The 17,131-nt window shown below is 43.4% G+C and overlaps 2 protein-coding genes across 4 annotated transcripts; both read left to right on the top strand.

Annotated features, from left to right (window-relative positions):
* The first annotated feature begins 3,786 nt into the window (after nucleotides 1-3,786).
* Nucleotides 3,787-12,703, top strand: LOC134506303 (NADPH oxidase activator 1-like). The gene is made up of 7 exons (XM_063316454.1): nucleotides 3,787-4,114; nucleotides 6,313-6,395; nucleotides 7,152-7,260; nucleotides 7,909-8,034; nucleotides 9,015-9,113; nucleotides 9,639-9,698; nucleotides 12,572-12,703. Exons 1-7 carry the CDS (start codon nucleotides 3,941-3,943, stop codon nucleotides 12,701-12,703), a joined length of 783 nt encoding a protein of 260 aa, XP_063172524.1. The 5' UTR covers nucleotides 3,787-3,940.
* A 458-nt stretch (nucleotides 12,704-13,161) lies between these two features.
* On the top strand, nucleotides 13,162-17,116 carry LOC134506033 (NADPH oxidase activator 1-like). Of its 3 annotated transcripts, XR_010068768.1 has the most exons (5): nucleotides 13,162-13,223; nucleotides 13,331-13,482; nucleotides 14,844-14,949; nucleotides 15,765-15,888; nucleotides 16,168-17,116. XR_010068768.1 is itself a non-coding variant. In XM_063316012.1 (4 exons), the coding sequence occupies exons 1-4, from the start codon at nucleotides 13,472-13,474 to the stop codon at nucleotides 16,263-16,265; spliced, it is 339 nt and encodes a 112-aa protein (XP_063172082.1). In that variant the 5' UTR covers nucleotides 13,307-13,471; the 3' UTR covers nucleotides 16,266-17,116. The 3 variants fall into 3 exon arrangements, 2 of the variants coding, with proteins under 2 accessions (XP_063172082.1, XP_063172081.1); XM_063316012.1 differs by lacking the exon at nucleotides 13,162-13,223 and having other exon boundaries at nucleotides 13,307-13,482; XM_063316011.1 differs by lacking the exons at nucleotides 13,162-13,223; nucleotides 13,331-13,482 and having other exon boundaries at nucleotides 14,733-14,949.
* The last annotated feature ends 15 nt before the right edge of the window (nucleotides 17,117-17,131 follow it).

Genomic DNA, 17,131 nt, shown 5'->3' with positions numbered 1-17,131 from the left:
AAATTATGCATTTGACCATCACCGTTGGTTCCAGCAGGAATAGAGGGCTTGTTGTCCTCCAGATGACACTATAGGACAAGTCCCAGGATTCTTCACTGTTGTTGCTATTGCTAGGGCTGCTGGGGATTGTAGTTCAGCATATCTGGAAGGCTACCTGAGGTACACCTTTATGTTTAAGGGAATGTTATCGTCTCTGCTCCAGGCTTGGTTTTTGATCTTAGTGCATCAGTCAGCCGTCTCTGCCTGGCTGGCAGTCCGTGCCAAGCACTGCCCTATATCCCTTGCAGAAAAACACACACTGGCCTGGCTTTTCAACTTCTCAGTTTCCCTTTCCAAAGCCTGAAGGTTAGCAAACATTCCACAGCACGGTTTTGAAGCAAAATAGATCAGTGTTTGCCAACTCCCTGACCAGACCCCTTTGTTCCTGTGTCTTCAGGACCAGCTTGCTCTATAGATTAATGGAAGAGAGAGTCCCGCCAGCAAATTTTGCTGCAGGGAACTAATTAAAAAAACATACAAAAGATACAGGATCAAACGAGAATACGTTTTTCGTAGATGGCCACTTCTGAAACCTTTCTGGTGGATACCTTAGCAACAATCAATCCAAATGTCTAAAAAGTGGTTAAAAGCAATAATTATGCACCTTTCACCTCCTCCTCCTCCTCCTATCTCTCCTTCTCCTTCTCCTCTTCCTCCTTCTCCTTTTAAGGGTGGCCTAGACTGGGACATTTTCTTTCCATGTTACTTGAAGTTTGAAACTGTGGATATATTGGCCACTTTGTCGCAGAGCACATAGGATTCCCTTAAAGAAACTGTTTTTTCTTCCTTTTCTCTCTCTCTCTCCCGTTTTTTGCTAACCCTCCGTTTTATGTATTTTGGCTGTTTAGCCCTGTACATTTTGTATTTAGAAATGGCACTCAGATGAGTACATAGTATAATATATGAATTTAACCAGGAATTCCTCTGTAATCAAACTGTTGTTTAGGGGAAGTTGTTCTTTGTTATGACGACGATTTTTATACGTTGACAAATACGTTGACAAATGACCAATAAAGTCTGTTGGCTTTCTCCTCCTGCCTGTTCTTTCTATCATTCTCCATTTTTGCACCCAGTTATTTTAGCTACAACAGAACTGGATTCATTTCTTGGTGATTGCTCACCAAGATACCAATTTTTCATGAATTCTAGAATCAGCATTTGGGGCATGGAAGGGGGAATTGACCTGGCTTTCAGAGAGATTTGCAAATTGTAATCTATGAACCAGTTAAATGAATGGATTTGGCATTTGTGCAACCCTAGACAGGCCTGCTCTGAAAACAGCGCCCCATGAAGTACATAACCAGCTGAGACTGGGGCCTATTGAATTCAATAAGGCTTATTCCAGAATAAAATCTGTACCCTTATTTTATTGTATTGTTATACTGAAATGGTTTTAAGTTTTAACTGCATTTTATTGTAAACCGCCCAGAGTCCCCCATGAGGGGGAGATGGGCAGTTAATAAATTTATAAATAAATAAACAAACAAATAAATAAATAAAATCCACACATCTAAATCCACCATAACTGGCTGCAAAAGGGATTTCTGGGATGCTACCTCATGCCCATCTGGATAGTAGTAATCCCAAGGACTCCTGATAGGACTGCTAGTAAAACATTCAGCCATGGGCCCAAGGTTAGGGTTTTATTTTGTTTTAAATCCCACCTTTATTATTTTTATAAATAACTCAAGGCGGTGAAAATACCAAATACTCCTCCTATTTTCCCCACAACAACCGAGCTCTCTCCTATAAGGAAAGGTTCTTTATAAATCATTGCCTAAATGGCATTATTTTCACATGAGGGTGAAAATGCTCCTTTTAAACCAATGTTTGTTACAAGCCAGGGATCTACAGATTTGTGGATCAGTCCTGATTAACCGCCTGCCTGTCACTGTTACAAAATGAGTTGGTTGCTTAGATGATTGAAACTGAACCCATGAATCCATCAGTTCAGTGGGATTTCTTTAACAGAACTGCTGATTCCAGGGATAAGATTTTAATCTATTTCTGGGCTGCAAGTGGGGTGATTACAGGACCAACAGGTTCCAGAAGCAAGTGGAGCATAAAAATGAGATGAACCAACTTACAATTTTGGACATGAGCATACAGTAATTGAGGATGACCTCAGCGTTCAAGAGGCTCGCCTGGGACCAGGAGTATCCCTACTCTTAATTGTGGCTTTCAGCTTCCTGCTTCATTTCAGAGTGAGGGGTGATTTCAGAGTGGGGGGTGACTGCCTTAGTCACCCCCAGCCCAATGCAGAAATGTGACAAACAGTGGCAAAAACAGTGTTTCTTCGCAGAAATGTCACAAAGTCCAAGTACCTCTAGCATTTCATGAGGAAGCAAGCTATTGCTCCTAAGATGTTCAAACCATCAGTATTGTTGCAAAAGTGTAACAGGGAGGAATTCATGGGCTGGAGGTACCTCCAAAGAATGCAGAGGTACACAAATCTTTAGGAAATCTTTAGGAAGGGGGGGGGACCCAAATGTAATTCAAAACTCAGTCACCTTAAAAGGCACAGCAGCCCTTAAACCCAGAGCATCAATTGGGAGGAAGTGGAATGAGATACATCAGAGGGCAGAATCTTACCCTGCAAGCTTGGCTGCATTCTCACACACGGCAACTGAATTAACCTATTTCCTGGGTCTGCACAAGAAACAGAATCTTACCCTAGTGAAGGAGGCTGGGTTCACATGACGTGTTAAAGGAAGATCAGCTGTTGCATGAATACAGCCACTGGTTTGGCAGATGGCTAGCTAAGGGTACAGGCCTCTCCTATCCTCATATGAAGCCAGTGACATACAGTATCTATGTATGTATGTATGTAAAACATTCCCTTCTCACCCCTATGGGTGGCTTGTGTCTTCCTCAACCTCGGGTCCTCTACCAGAGGCCTGGGAGTTTGAGGGTTCTGCGCAGGATCTCAGCACTGCTCTCTTCTGGACAGAGAGCTCTGATGGGGGTCACAGCCCCGAGTGCCCCTACCACCACTGGGACCCCTTTGGCCTTCCCTTTCCACATCCTCTCTCATTCTTCTTTCAGTCCCTGGTACTTCTCCAGCTTCTCACACTCCTTCTTCCAGATGTTGCTGTCACTTGGCACCACTCCATCTGTCACCACCGCTGTCTTCTGGTCCTTGTCTACCTCCATGATGTCTGGTTGATTGGCCAGTAGCTGCCTGTCCGTCTGGATCTGGAAGTCCCACAGGATCTTAGCCCTGTCATTCTCCATGACCTTCTGTGGAATCTCCCATCTGGGCTTGGGAATACACACACACACACAATATATACAGACACACACACACACTGTATGTATGTATGTATGTATGTGTGTGTGTGTGTGTGTATACGTGTATGTATGTATAGGTATAGGGGTGTGTGTGTGTGTATGCATGTGTGTGTATGTATGTGTGTATGTATGTGTGTGTGTGTGTGTGTATATATATATATATATCTCAATGTAGATATAAGGAACATGGATGTTGGAAGGGGATAATTTTCTTTAAGTGGAAAAAAAAGCATGCCTGTTTTTCACACCTACTGAATCAAACTCATGACATTCTAAACCAGAAATGCCAGTCTGGTACGAGCATACAGTAATAACGATAAGCGAGGGAAAATTTTGTGCCCAACAGTAAGTAAACAGATAAAGAGGCAGCACGAATGCGGCAACGGGAAGGTGTGTTCTCCATCCAAATTGTCTAGAAGAGTGAACTTTGTCCTAAACCATCTTGGAAGACTCTCTTCTCCACCACCTGCATTTCCTTGTGTGGGCAAAAAGATACTCAACTTCCTTGTTTACTTCATTCTGAAAGCCAAAGGAAGGAGGACTTGAATGGACTCTAAACAGAACAAAGCAAGATTATTGTCAGATCAGCTGCTCTTAGACACCAAGACCGATGGCTTTTCAAGAGCTAGTAAGAGAATGGAACAGGGGTGTCCTAGCCCTTGAGAAAGGCAACCTCGACCCTGCCTTGAACATCTTCCATGGCATTGAGAATCCTCCTTCCAAGATAGACTTCAACATTGGCTGTCTCTATCTCCAGCAAGGAGACCTGGATCAAGCTCTGGAGGTAAGAGGAACAACATTCTCTCACATTGCAGGGTCCAACCCAACATTACCCTTCAAACACTCACTGGGTTCATGCAACACACTAAGCCACGGTTTGGTTTGTTGATTTCGGCATAATTCAAATCCCGTCTTTGTACTTAGTAAACCATCACAGTCTGTGCATTGCCAAGTTGTGTGAGCCAGCCACTCATGTTTCGTCCAACAAACCATAGCTAACCTCCCATTATGCTCAAACCCACTTTGAGGGATGCAAGCAATGCAGAACACAGGTGTTTTTATGTCAGGCTTCAAGAAGTTTGCATTATGGAGAGGGCAATGCTTAGAATTCTTGCAAGGCCAACAGATCTGGAGGAAGCCAGGCTGGAAAAGTTTGCAGGGCTAAAAATTATTATTTCAGACCCCACTGAGGGATAAAGGGAAGACTGCAGAGATTGAAAAAAAAAAAGGCCATGTAGGGGGAGAAAGAACAGAGGAAGAATGTTTTCCACTTTTGCTTTTTGAAATCCAAGTTACCGTATTCTGAAGAAGAAAGAGATCTTTGAATAAAATCAAAAGCCATATGAGAAACAGTTATCGTTGTGCTTTCAATTTGGGAGCTATCCAGATCAAGAAAACATTATTTACCATCTCTCCAATGAAAGCATACTTTTAAAAGCATGGACAAAGTGCCTTTCCCTTATCACTGAGTTAATGGACTTTCCACTTAGAATGTTTTTAAAAAATGGAAAGTTTAATCCCAAATATTTACAGCATTGGCAAGTTCACTCAATCAGCTAAACCCCAAACTCTGGTTAATAAAATGCAGTGATTACTCCCAACGCAGTGAGCTACAAATTACCTAATCCTGTTTAGGCTTGGTCTGAGTGTTTCATTCCCAAAGGAACAAAAAGATAGCATTTAGAGGCCACATCAAGCCAGGATTTCTTTGGCAATGATTTCTTGTATAAAGTCCAAACAATTGAGTTCATGCATCACACAAAGCCATAATGTCATTTGCTTGGTTTTCGCTCAAGGCAATGTGTGGACCCAGCTGTTCTGGTTTGTAATCCACGGATGATGGTTTATTGTGATGGGTGACCCAGGTAATCGTGGCTTGCTCAACAATTTGGTTCTGCAAGGCTTCAGTTCCGATTTACGCTCCAAGAACACAACCTGTGTAGCCATGGCTTCAGCACCACCAGTGTATTTTCTGCTCTGCTTGTGTTCTAGGATTTTTAAACCCCCTTAACTGCTGAATTGCTGGTGAAAACAACAAATGCACCTGTAAACTTTAGCTGAGGCTAATAAGGACATTTCTTTCATATACACTTTAGGTTGCCTCTCCCCGATGGTCAACCCAGAGATTTTTTGAACTTTTTGATTCTGAGCTGCAGAGCACAGATAAATGGCTGGGTTGGAGTGACTTTAGGCCACTGATTCCTGAAGAAAAAAACCATTTCTGTTCAGTTCAATCATCAACAGGAATATAGAAAGAGAGAGCACGTGCAAAATAAACACTCTTCCACTCAGCTAGAGCCCCTTCTCCAAAATGCACTTGGCCCATGCTCAGAGGCACCCCACTGTCCAGCTGATAAAGGACACACAATGCAGCTGACCGTTTCTCCAGCCCTGTTCAAACGCCGTTGAAACGAGTCGTTGCTAAGTTCTTGTCCAGCATCCCTTTGTGTCGGTGGGCCCCCATGCAGAAAGATTTGGCACTGGGCTGTGCCCTAGTTTTGAAAGGTTATGGAGCTCTTCCCAGAAATGCAATCTAAACAACCCGCTTCAAGTTAACCCCAAGCCATTCATTTTTCTCAATTCCAGACTTTTCACAGCCACTGATGCAGCTGGATTTTCAGGGCTTACCAATGCAAAGAATGTCATGCTCACCAAGGTGGCCAACTCTTTATTGCCAGCCCTGCTTCTTGGCCAGGAAGCATCCTGAGATGCAGAAATGGAACATTTTTGCCCTTTCTCGTTCCATCCTTCTGCTGAGACGCAGGGACATTCTTCAAGGAAGTCTTCATTTCTCCAAGATGGGCCATGGTTAAAAGCAAGGCTGCACGATTAAAAAAAATTAGTTGGCCCTTGTCATGCTGACTGCCTATTCTATTTTCATCTTAGTTTGCTGGCCTATGACCAAATAAGACTTGACTTGACTTGACTTGACTTGAGACTTGACTTGACTTGAGACTTGACTTGATTTGACCTTCATCTTAGGCTTTCGATCGAACCATTTCCAAAGACAACTGCTTAGCTGTGGCCTTCTTCCAGAGAGGTTACATTAACCTGCAGCTGGGGAGGTAAGCGAGTGCCACTTCCCTTTCTGCATTCACATAACATGCTAAACCCAGGTTTATTCCATCACGGTTTATTGAATAAGCCACAGTTAGTTTCATCAACACTAAACCATGGTCTATGAACCAGAGGGGCAGGTTTCACATAACACAGTAAGGTAAAGGAGCAAACCACATGTGGGCTTATGGTCTCAATGCATCAGCTGATGGATATCACAGGACACCAACGGAATCTTGTTGAATTTCTGCCTAGGATGCAACTGAGAAGAGGGGTGGGTAGTAGTAACTGACAGATGTGAGATATGAGAATATGCATCTTCCCAGATGTTGAATGACAATTCCCTTATTCCTCACTATCAGGCACACTAGCTGCGGCTGATGGCAGCCCACATCTGGAATGATCCGTGTTTTCCGTACTGTTAATCCAGAGAAGTTTGACATTTCAATGCACTGGTTTTCCTCCAGAGATGATGATGGTGGTGGTGGTGGTGGTGGTTTCCCTCTTTTTCCTATATACTGCTTAAATGCATATGTGTGTGAGGGCAGCCTTATAAATCTGTTTAATAAATAAATAAATAAAACCCGTAGCTTCTGTTGTCTAAACTTTTGACTGTAAGCTGCGGGAAGCAGAGCACCCATCTTACATTTTATAAAGCATAATGTTCTCTGATACCCCACTCTCTATAAATAATAAAATGCAACTCAATCCCTTACCTCAATTTTTCTTTTTCTCTGTCTTTTGCTCCTCTCTTCTGACACCAGGTATGAGGAAGCCTTGAAAGATGGGAGGCTGGCTCTGCTGTATCTGCGGAATAATTCCTGCATCGATTACAAACAACTCGGTCTGGCATTTGTGCTCTGCACCTCAAAGGTGAGGGATAAGAAATAGAACTGAGTGACGATGGAGCAAAACTGGGTCTTGGTCCTTCTCAGAAGCACCAATCTGGACATGCATCCCAGCTGCCTCCAAATGAAAAATCAATGTATTTTCTCTCTTTTGTAGTGGATAAAGGAAATTCTATTCTATTCTATTCTATTCTATTCTATTCTATTCTATTCTATTCTATTCTATTCTATTCTATTCTATTCTATTCATATTATTTACCAAATCTTAGAATACCTTTCCCAACCTGGTGGCCTCTGGATAGATACCAAGGAATTATGCCCCAGACATCTTGAGATTACTAAGAGAAAGGAAGATTGGGCCAAATCAGGGCCAAAATCTGTCTCATAAAGTAAAAAGGCACTTTTTTTTACTTTCAGTCAGGAAACTGTCCCACTCTGCTACAAATGGAAATCTTTGCCATTTATTATGCATAATTTGCAACTTTTCTCCTAATTTCCCTGGACTACCCCTCCTTTTTTTTTTAAGGAAAAAAAAACTGAACAGCTTTTTCACACCTCTTGCCCATGCCTGGGAGATTAAGAACAAGCTGAGCTGATTTTCATCTTCTCCTTGCTGAAGAATTCTGTGTGAACAACCAGAGCTTGCAACTAATTGCTTGCTGTGTGGCCACAGGTTCTGTACAATATGGCAGCTACCCACTGCCGGCTTGGAAGATGGCAAGAAGCACAAGATATTCTGGAGGAAGCGGCCAGACAAATGCCCAAGGGTCAAACCGTGATTGCTTTGAAGCACGTACAGGTAATAAGCCACATTGCTTTAAGCTGGAGGCACAAATTCAGTCAGGCAAATTCCCTTTCTGTATTCAGGAAGGGTGTGGCTTGCTTTCTACAACCAGTGTGTAAATGGCAGAAGGAATAACCAAGAGGAACAGCTGCTGCCAAGACAATAGCCAGATAAAAGAAATATGAGTCCAGGGCAGAACTGTAATCCGAGGAAGCATCTCAGACAAGCCCCTCCCTAGTTCTCACCAAGATAAAGGGAGGGAGGGAGGGAGGGGGAAGCATAGACTTGCAAGATTCTGCTACTGTAATCTTATAATAAAGTAGTAGTAACATTCATAACTCTGGCTTCATAGTCTGGTCTACCTTGAAGAGCTGACTGTATCTCCATGTATCCATCTATCCATCTCTCATGGGAAGAAAGAATAACCTTGAGGAACAGGGGGAACAGCTGCTACCAAGACAATAGCCAGATAAAAGAAATCTGAGTCCAGGCCACAACTGTAATCTGAGGAAGCGTCTCAGACAAGACCCTTCCTAATTCTCATGAAGATAAAGGGAGGGGGAAAAGCCCATTCAGACTTGCAAGATTCTGTTATTATAACCTTATAATAAAAGTAGCACTAGCATTCATGACTTTGGTTTCCTAGTCTGGCCTACCTTGAAGGGCTGACACAGCTCAAGAAGAATTGTGAAAATGGGAGGTTCAGCATAGCGCCTCCATGGAGTCAACCTCTTTACGAAGCAAAACCATCGCAGCAAGCCCAAATATGTTATATTTGATTGGGCTTGACGTTATCTGGGTTAATCCAGTGAGAGCTCAATTTTGGCAGGTCCTGTAAAGCCTCCTGCTTAGATTTAGAGGGGCAGAATCCTTTGTCAGCAAAACCCAGGCATATACTTTGAGTCCCTCCAAAAAGCTGAGATTTCGTTCCATCTTACAACTTATTCTGTTTTTCTCCCCTTTTGATCTGAGACTTTACCTCTGTCTTGTTTTAGGATCATCTCCTCCTGGAACCCTTAAGTGTCCCACCGGGGACAATTTTCAGGCCTCCCATGGAAGAGTTGGAAGAGAAAGACTTCCTAGGCCAGTCCAAGGTAGTTCTGACATTCCATGATTACAAAAATTGGGTTTATTTTGGTTGTGTTAGAGGTAGTCCTTTCAAAGCACTTTCAGATGTTCTCTTTCTCTATCTCAGCATCTGATGCCAGTAACCTAATTTGAGCTCAGAAGCTAAGTACTGGCCACGATGAGACTCTATCAGGAAATCTCAGGGTAGTGGGCTAGATGGACATTGAAAACACATGTGACCTGCCAAGCTAGTTCTTTATAGCAGGGGATTTTTAAAATAAATTGTCCCACTTCCCATCCTGGGTGTCTGTAGTCGAAGCAAAGAAGAGCTACCTCAATGTGAGAATTAGAAGAGCTTTTAAGGCTTGAAAAGGACTGGAAGAGGTCTCTTTGCAATCTCCATGCTTTGGAAGTGAGCTAGAACCCAAGAAGTAGCAAGAACCTGGCTTTGGATTTCAGGAGGAGAGATCCCAAAGAAAGACCCACCATGTTTGACCCTGTATACCCTTGGTTAATCGTACTTGCCTCTGAATCTCTTCTCCCTTCCACAGGTCATTTCTTCTGCTTTCGAAGAGGACCCAGGCATGGGCACTCGCTCTCCGAAGCCTCAGGTGAGTTGGAGAACATGGGGAAGAATGCGATTGGGTGGGTCATCAGAAGCAGCACATGGCCAACTCTTCCTCTTGGCATTGCTCCTCTGCTACTCCAAGCAGCTGCCTTGAAGGCAGACAGAGAAGAGGTGAAACTTCTCACTCCCAAGAGCTTCTGCTTCAGAAAGGATTGCAATTCTTCCTGCAGATTAACATATCACTTACAAATGTTCAACTTCTTGTTGGGCTATATTTATTGATGCATTTCTTCTCTTTTGACAATGGCTGCATAACCTTAACCATAACCTGGCTACTGAATTGACCTGTTTTCTGGGTTTACACAACTGATCCTTAAATGAACCGAATGGGCTGGGTTTGCACACACCCAGCTTAAGGCGCACACACCCAGTCCAGCGAAAGTTAATTCAGCTTATTGCAAGAATATAAATATAGCTGAGAATAAGCTTGATTCCTCCCCCTGCCTTTACAGGGTTTTCATAGCTGGGATAAAGCCTGCTCTTTCAACAGTGGCAGCCCCACATTGGCTCACACTTAATCTGTGCCCTGCCATGACACCCAGATCCTGTTCACAAGTACAGCTTCCAAGCTGGTTTCCCTACCTTACATTTCTCACCGCTGAAGTGCATTTTATGAGCGAGGGCCTGACATTCAAGCCTATCAAGATACTTCTGAACCTTGAGCTTGTCTTCTCAGCTTTTAGCTTGTGTCATCTGCAAATCTGATGAGCATCTCTTCTATCTATATATCTATATACTTGGGTCTGTGGTGTAAGCCACAGAATGAAACTCTGTCCAAGCTGATGTTGCCATTCCCTATGGACAGAGGCTCATTCTGTTGCTTACATCACAGACCCAAATATATAGATATAGTATACAGATAGAAGAGGTGCTCATCAGATTTGTAGAGCCTAAAAGCTAAAAGCTGAGAAGACAAGCTCAAGGTTCAAAGTATCTTGATAGGCTTGAATGTCAGGCCCTCGCTCATAAAATGCACTTCACTGGTGAGAAATGTAAGGTAGGGAAACCAGATGCAAGATACGTACTGTAGCACCCAGCTTGGAAGCTGTACTTGTGAACAGGATCTGGGTTTCAAGGCAGAGCACAGATTAAGTGTGAGTCAATGTGGGGCTGCCACTGCTGAAAGAACAAACTCAGTTTTGGAAGGTGTTAAGATCACGAGAATTGATAGTTCTGCTCTGGGCTGCACTGGTCAGACCACATCTGGACTGCTGTGTCTAGGTCTGCTTGCTGCCGTTCAAGAAAGATGCTGAGAAACTGGGAAGAGGGCAGAGAAGGGTGATAAAGATGATGGGGAGGTTCTTGAAGGCTAAATCGGATGAAGAACAGTTAAAGGAACGGGGTATGTTTAGCTTAAGAAGAAGAGAAGCCTAAGGGGAGACACGACAGGAGACTTCCAATTCTTAGAAGGGTGCCACAGAGAAAAGGCTCAAAAATTCAGATGACCACTACAGTACTAGACCACGAGATGGGTACCTCTTTGTACCCATCTGGGAGTTATTTGGATGTTGGCAGCCCATGTTGAGAAATCTTAGGAGATTCCTCAGGGCAACAATTAGGAGTGCTAAGAAAGTCCCCAGCATTTCCTGAGCGCAGCTTCTTACCTTGGTGATACAAGCAATGTGTTTTTGTGCCCCCTAGTGGGCCTTCACAGGCTGAACAATGTCCCTGTGGTGGATTCCCCCCCCCCCATCTCCTTTTCTCAGTTGCCCTTATGTCAGCTGGCCAGGAGTCCTCTTGGGTTCCACAGAAGCTTAAAACCAGAAGGGGTCTTGCATCTTGGAGATTTGTCTGACCATTGCTGAGGGCAGGTGATAAACCACCATCCTCCAAGTCAGTCTCCTTCCTTTTGGAGAGATGTTAAGACCTGCTAAGACCTCTTCATGTCCAATTCAACTTCTGGTGGCTTCATGGGGAAACATCTACGTGGTTTTCTTGACCACACTACGGAAGTGGTTTTTTGTTCTTCGGTGATGCTTTTCCAACTTCTATCAAATTCACATCCCTGGGGGTCTCTCTCCAAGGACTAACCCTGTCTAATCCTGGTTGACTTCTCAAGGTTAGCCAATAACAGGGAGATGCTGCAGTTATTGTGGAGACCCTCTTAAGTTTGTTTATTTATCTAGTCGCTTCCGACTCTTCGTGATTTCATGGACCAGCCCACAACAGAGCTTCCTCTTGGTCGTTGCCACCCCCAGCTCCCCCAAAGTTGAGTCCGTCACCTCTAGAATGTCATCCATCCACCTTGCCCTTGGTTGGCCCCTCTTCCTTTTGCCCTCCACTCTCCCCAGCATCAGCATCTTCTCCAGGGTGTCCTGTCTTCTCATTATGTGGCCAAAGTGTTTCAGTTTTGCCTTTAATATCATTCCCTCAAGTGAGCAGCCTGGCTTTATTTCCTGGAGTATGGACTGGTTTGATCTTCTTGCAGTCCAAGGCACTCTCAGAATTTTCTTCCAGCACCACAGTTCAAAAGCCCTCTTAAAAATCCTCTTAAAACCCCCCTTAAGTATCTCCTCTCAATTTTTTCTCTCTCTGGTGCTGGCCACCAGATGCTGGTTTCTTGTATTTCATAATGCAGGCGTGGCTGGAGAGTTTACATCTCTCAGCTGCCTTATGGAATTGGCCCAGCAAAGATGAGCAACTGGGCAACAACCAAATGCTGGACTTTGCAGCGCACCAGTTTGCACCAGTCTTCTGGAAACCATCTAGTTTGGCTCTTTCACGGTGTTGCATGTTGTACAAACACAGAAATGGGTGAATTCAGCAAGCGGGTTAAATGCATGGCACAAGCAGAGCTGGTGACATCGGCTTTCCGGAAGGCACTTGGCGAATCAAAATGCATCTCTGTTCTTGCAGAAGGTCATCCAAGGAATCCCATCCCCACCGGGAATCATGCCTCCCCGTCTTCTACATGACAGCCAGAGGATTTGGAAACCAGGTCAGCCCCAAGTTGACCACCAGTGGAACCCAGCAGGAAAAGATTTGTGAATTAGATAGTTGATTGATTGGTAGAGATACACACAAATACAAACTTTGCCGGGAAATACAAGAAGCTACAATGAAACAATTGTGGGGAGAAATAAAGCCACTAGTTACAAGCAAGATCTGTATCTGTATCTAAAACTTTGCTGAGAAGTACAAGAAGCTACAATGAATCCATGGGGTGGGAGGAGTAAAACACTTAGTTACAACCACAGTGTAGATACTATTTGCATTTTGGAAAGAACAGAGGCTGTGATTTAGAGATGCGATGCTTACTTCAACCCCACAGGTGTGTTTCCTTCCTAGCCTAGGCCTTTAGGAATCATTTTCATGCAGGTTTAAATTCCAGCAAAGATGAAAGGCAGTTTTTTCCCCCTTTCTTTCTCCTGCTGATGCTCTTATTTATTTGCCAGCTTGATTGCTTTTCTTTTGAACGAAAGAAATGAAAATAGGAGTTTTCTTTGCAGGACAGAGAGGGGCAGACGGGGCAGGTGCAAAAGGCCCCAAGTCTGAATGTCTTCTAGAGGTAAGATTCGCCCCTTCTCTGCGGTTGTCTTTCCCATATGAGGGGGAAGAAAAGTTGGCAGAAACTTTTTTTTTTTTTAACCAGCGGGATTTCTCATCTCTCTGCAGGTACCTGTGGCTCCCACTACCCATAGTTTCTACTTAAAAGTTCATGGCTCTTTCTCTGTAAATCGGAAGGTGAGCAGTCCCCCATCCCTGGCTGAACTCAGCTCCATATTACAAGAAGAATATCGTCGGCAGGTTTCAACCATGCAAGTGAGGTAGGTGGGTGCCCCCCTCACTACCGTTTGCAATCGACCAGTCCATACTACAGGTAGTCCTCACTTAACGACCACAATTGGGACCAGAATTTTGGTTGCGAAGCGAAATGGTCATTAAGTGAATCCAACCCAATTTTACAATCTTTTTTGTGGTAGTCATTAAGCGAATCAACATGGGTGTTAAGCGAACCACATGGTCGTTAAGTGAATCGTGTGGTTCCCCATTGATTTTGCTTGCCAGAAGCCAGCTGGGAAGGTCAAAAACAGCAATCACATGACCACGGGATGCTGCCACAGTCATAAATGCAAACCGGTTGCTAAGAGCCCAAATAGTTATCATATGACTGCAGGGAAGTGGTGACAGTCTTAAGTGTGAGGACCGGTCATAAGTCAGTTTTTTCAGCGTCATAGGTCCGAACCATCACTAAATGAATGGTCGTTAAGCAAGGACTACCTGTAGCTGGTTTTAAGTTTGCAGTTTGCTGAAGATTGGCAGCAGGGATCTTTGGAGTATAGACTGGGTTGCCAACTTCTTTTCCAGGCAGGGTGCTTCTGCTGTTAATATCTAGGTTAGAAATTCAGCAGGTCTGGCTCAAGCCAGCATGAAAGAGCAATAACAGATGAATTCTCTTCCCCTGGGCTTTAACCTGTTGTCTTCTTGAATGCAACAAGGTGGCACAGAAGAGAATTAAATGGAGAAACCTGGAAAAAAAATGAGTGATTTATGGGTTTGATTGGAAAAGATAGAATATGGAAAGAAGGGAGAAATGAGGTAATCTTAGAGAGAGAGGATAAAAGATAAATGCATTTATAACTGCTGTGAAGAAGATTGGAAGCCATTTTTGTATCTTTTTTTTTCTTTTTTCTTTCATTTATTTTCTATGCACTTACCTCTTTATTTTTTATTCGTATTGTTAAAATTTCTTTAATAAAAATTAATTAAAAGGAGAATTAAAAGGAGAAACCCAGGGCATTGTTAGCCACCAGGCAGGAGCCCTAAAGATAGAAGTGTTTTTTCTTGAATCTCTTTCAACATTATCCATTTCTCTCCAAAGCAGCAGCAGCCCAGGCTGAACATAATGCCCAAATATATTGTCTATCTAGGGCAGCAGGAACTGCAACTATTTCTTGTATGCTTGGAAGTTATGGTTTCCTAAAGCCTAAAATGGTGTTTGCCTTTTTTGCTGCAGTGTCACATTCCTGCCTCCTTGGTGATCGTTAAAAAAAGTTTCACTTGGATTTCTACTAAGACAGTTTGCATTGGTTGTAGCTATTTTTGCAATATTTTGTTCATGAAGAATGTTGGGTGAGTCTCTCTTAAATTATACTTGGATTTTGTGTATGTCACGAACTCCACGCAGGTACAAAGCTCCAGGGAGCACTGATTTAATCACCATTAACAGTGATGAGGAACTAAGGAATTTATGGCAAGAGGTACAAGGGACCTATCTGACCCTTTGGTGCCAGGTAAAAATTATTGTTTCTTGTGCTCAGAGGGGTGGCTCAGTTTTCAGACTATCCTATATTGAATCTCCCGTGTGTTGAGAATTAAAAGAAATGTCAAGTTTAAGGACTAGACCAGGAACTAAGTTCCCCTTTAGACTAGGAACAAGTGACCACATTCGTTTCAGATACTGTACTGTATTCTAGTGATCATTTTCCCAGCCACATACATTTTTCCTTGCAATTTTGCCCAGTATGCATCGTTTTTAATATTTTTTTAAAACATCCCTATTTGGAAATTGTTTTCCAGAGAATAATGGTTTTTGAGCAGACTTTCCCTAGCACATTAAACAAAAAAAGGATCTGCATTGCAAAAGCCAGCAGAGAGCAACTTTAGTTCCACAAGTATTTTGTTCAGCGATGTGAAATTAAATCAATTTCTGTTCTAATGCAAATTCAAGAGCCATTCCCTCCCCTTGGACCCTTTCCTTCAAGCTAGAGGACAGGAGTGCATTCAGAATTTATTTACCCTGCCCCATCTTTTTCCGCCTAGAGCATTTCCCCAAGGGGGGTTGCTATTCTTAAAATCTACAAAAATGCACAACTTAGGCAATATGTATATCCATTGCACTCTTTTCCTAATACAAATGTTCCTTATTTCCAGGTTTCTAAAATAACCACAATTAGAATCCCTATTCCTTGCATGTAGAAAGGATTCACTCAAGCCCTTTCCCTATCATGCTATTTTTCTATGTGTAGGGAGCTCTTTTTTAAAAAAAAGAAAAATAGCATTCACACATTGCTTCCTTTACCATTCCATTTGCACTGTGTTTTTCCAGGGTGAAGAAGAACCTGTGGATCGACCTGTACTTTACCGCATGGTGGGAAAACACCCTTATACCTCTGAGGCACCAGAAGACTTGAACTTCAAGGATGGTGATGTCCTGGAGATTCTGTCTGAAGGTAGGATAAAGGACATCAATCCAAACAGGGTGTTTGCTGGTGGCAAGTCAAGGCATCCAGCCCTGAATAGGATTGTTTCAATATCTTGGGAATAAAGGGGCTGAATAGAGTATTTTGGCAAATCCACTGGCCCTGGCAAACTGCCTCTGCCAACTTTCTTCTCTGACCCTCTCCAGATTCATTTGGAATCTGATCCACCCTAGAAGAGATCGATCGGGGTTGGCTTTCTTTCTCAAGTGATTGCCCCATCCCCACCCCAACCCTGTTGCATTTCCACAGTGAACGGGGAATGGCTGGAAGGCCAATGCAACGGAATTACGGGCATCTTCCCAAAACGCTTTGCGGAGCTGGAATGCCCTGCATCCACCCGACTCTAGAGGAAGGGAGGAAGCCTTCTTTGCCAGGATGAAGCCTCAGTTTCCCTGCTGTTGGGACACAGCACTGGGGCATGGATGTTCTGCATCGTTGCTGCATGGATAGTGCATTTAATTATTTGCAAGCACATACTCACACCTGTTCACACACACCTCCAGTGCTCTTGAGCGTATAAAAGAAAATCGTGTTATTGTCTTTGCCCCCAGAGAAAATTGCTGTCAGTCTCCATAACATTCCAAAGAGGAATTTCTGGTCAGAATAGAAACCACCAAAGCCCATAATTCCCATGCTGTGGTTGTGCTCAATCCTAGTTTGCTTAAGTGTGACCTCAGTTCGTACAAAACATTGAGTGAGACCCACCTGAGCAAAGTCACCTCTAGGGCAGCTTATTAGCCTGTGGTGTGAATGTAACTGCTAGGTCTTTCACTGACCTGGGTCCAGAAGGTTGTGTGAACTGAGCCTCTGCATTCATGGAATTGTCTCAGAAGGCCCACTAATTCCACCACCACCCCAGATTCCTTACATAAATAAGAATACTAGCAATATCTAGAAAGCTTTGGTGTGGGATTTGAGGCATGCCAAACCCAGGATCTTTCTAACAGTCTTATCAAAATAAATAATCCCCAGTTTTGAAGGTTGGCAATGGAGGCAAAGGTAGAATTCAAACCAGAAACATCCTGGTCCATGCTGTAGGATACAGCAGAGGGACCTCACATTCCTTTCTAGATGTGTTTTCTGAAAATTAATCCTTTTCCTTTGGCACGTGGATGTTGTCATCACTACTCCGATGTTCCCTTATTACACAGTATTCTAAGAACCGTTTTCTCCTTGTTGAGCTCTGTGTGCCTTTTCCATGCAGTAGTCTGAA

This window comes from Candoia aspera, chromosome 16, assembly GCF_035149785.1.
Source record: "Candoia aspera isolate rCanAsp1 chromosome 16, rCanAsp1.hap2, whole genome shotgun sequence".
Taxonomy (NCBI): Eukaryota; Metazoa; Chordata; class Lepidosauria; order Squamata; family Boidae; genus Candoia; species Candoia aspera.
Note: the sequence above shows the minus strand (reverse complement) of the source record. Positions and strands in the feature narration are given on the sequence as shown.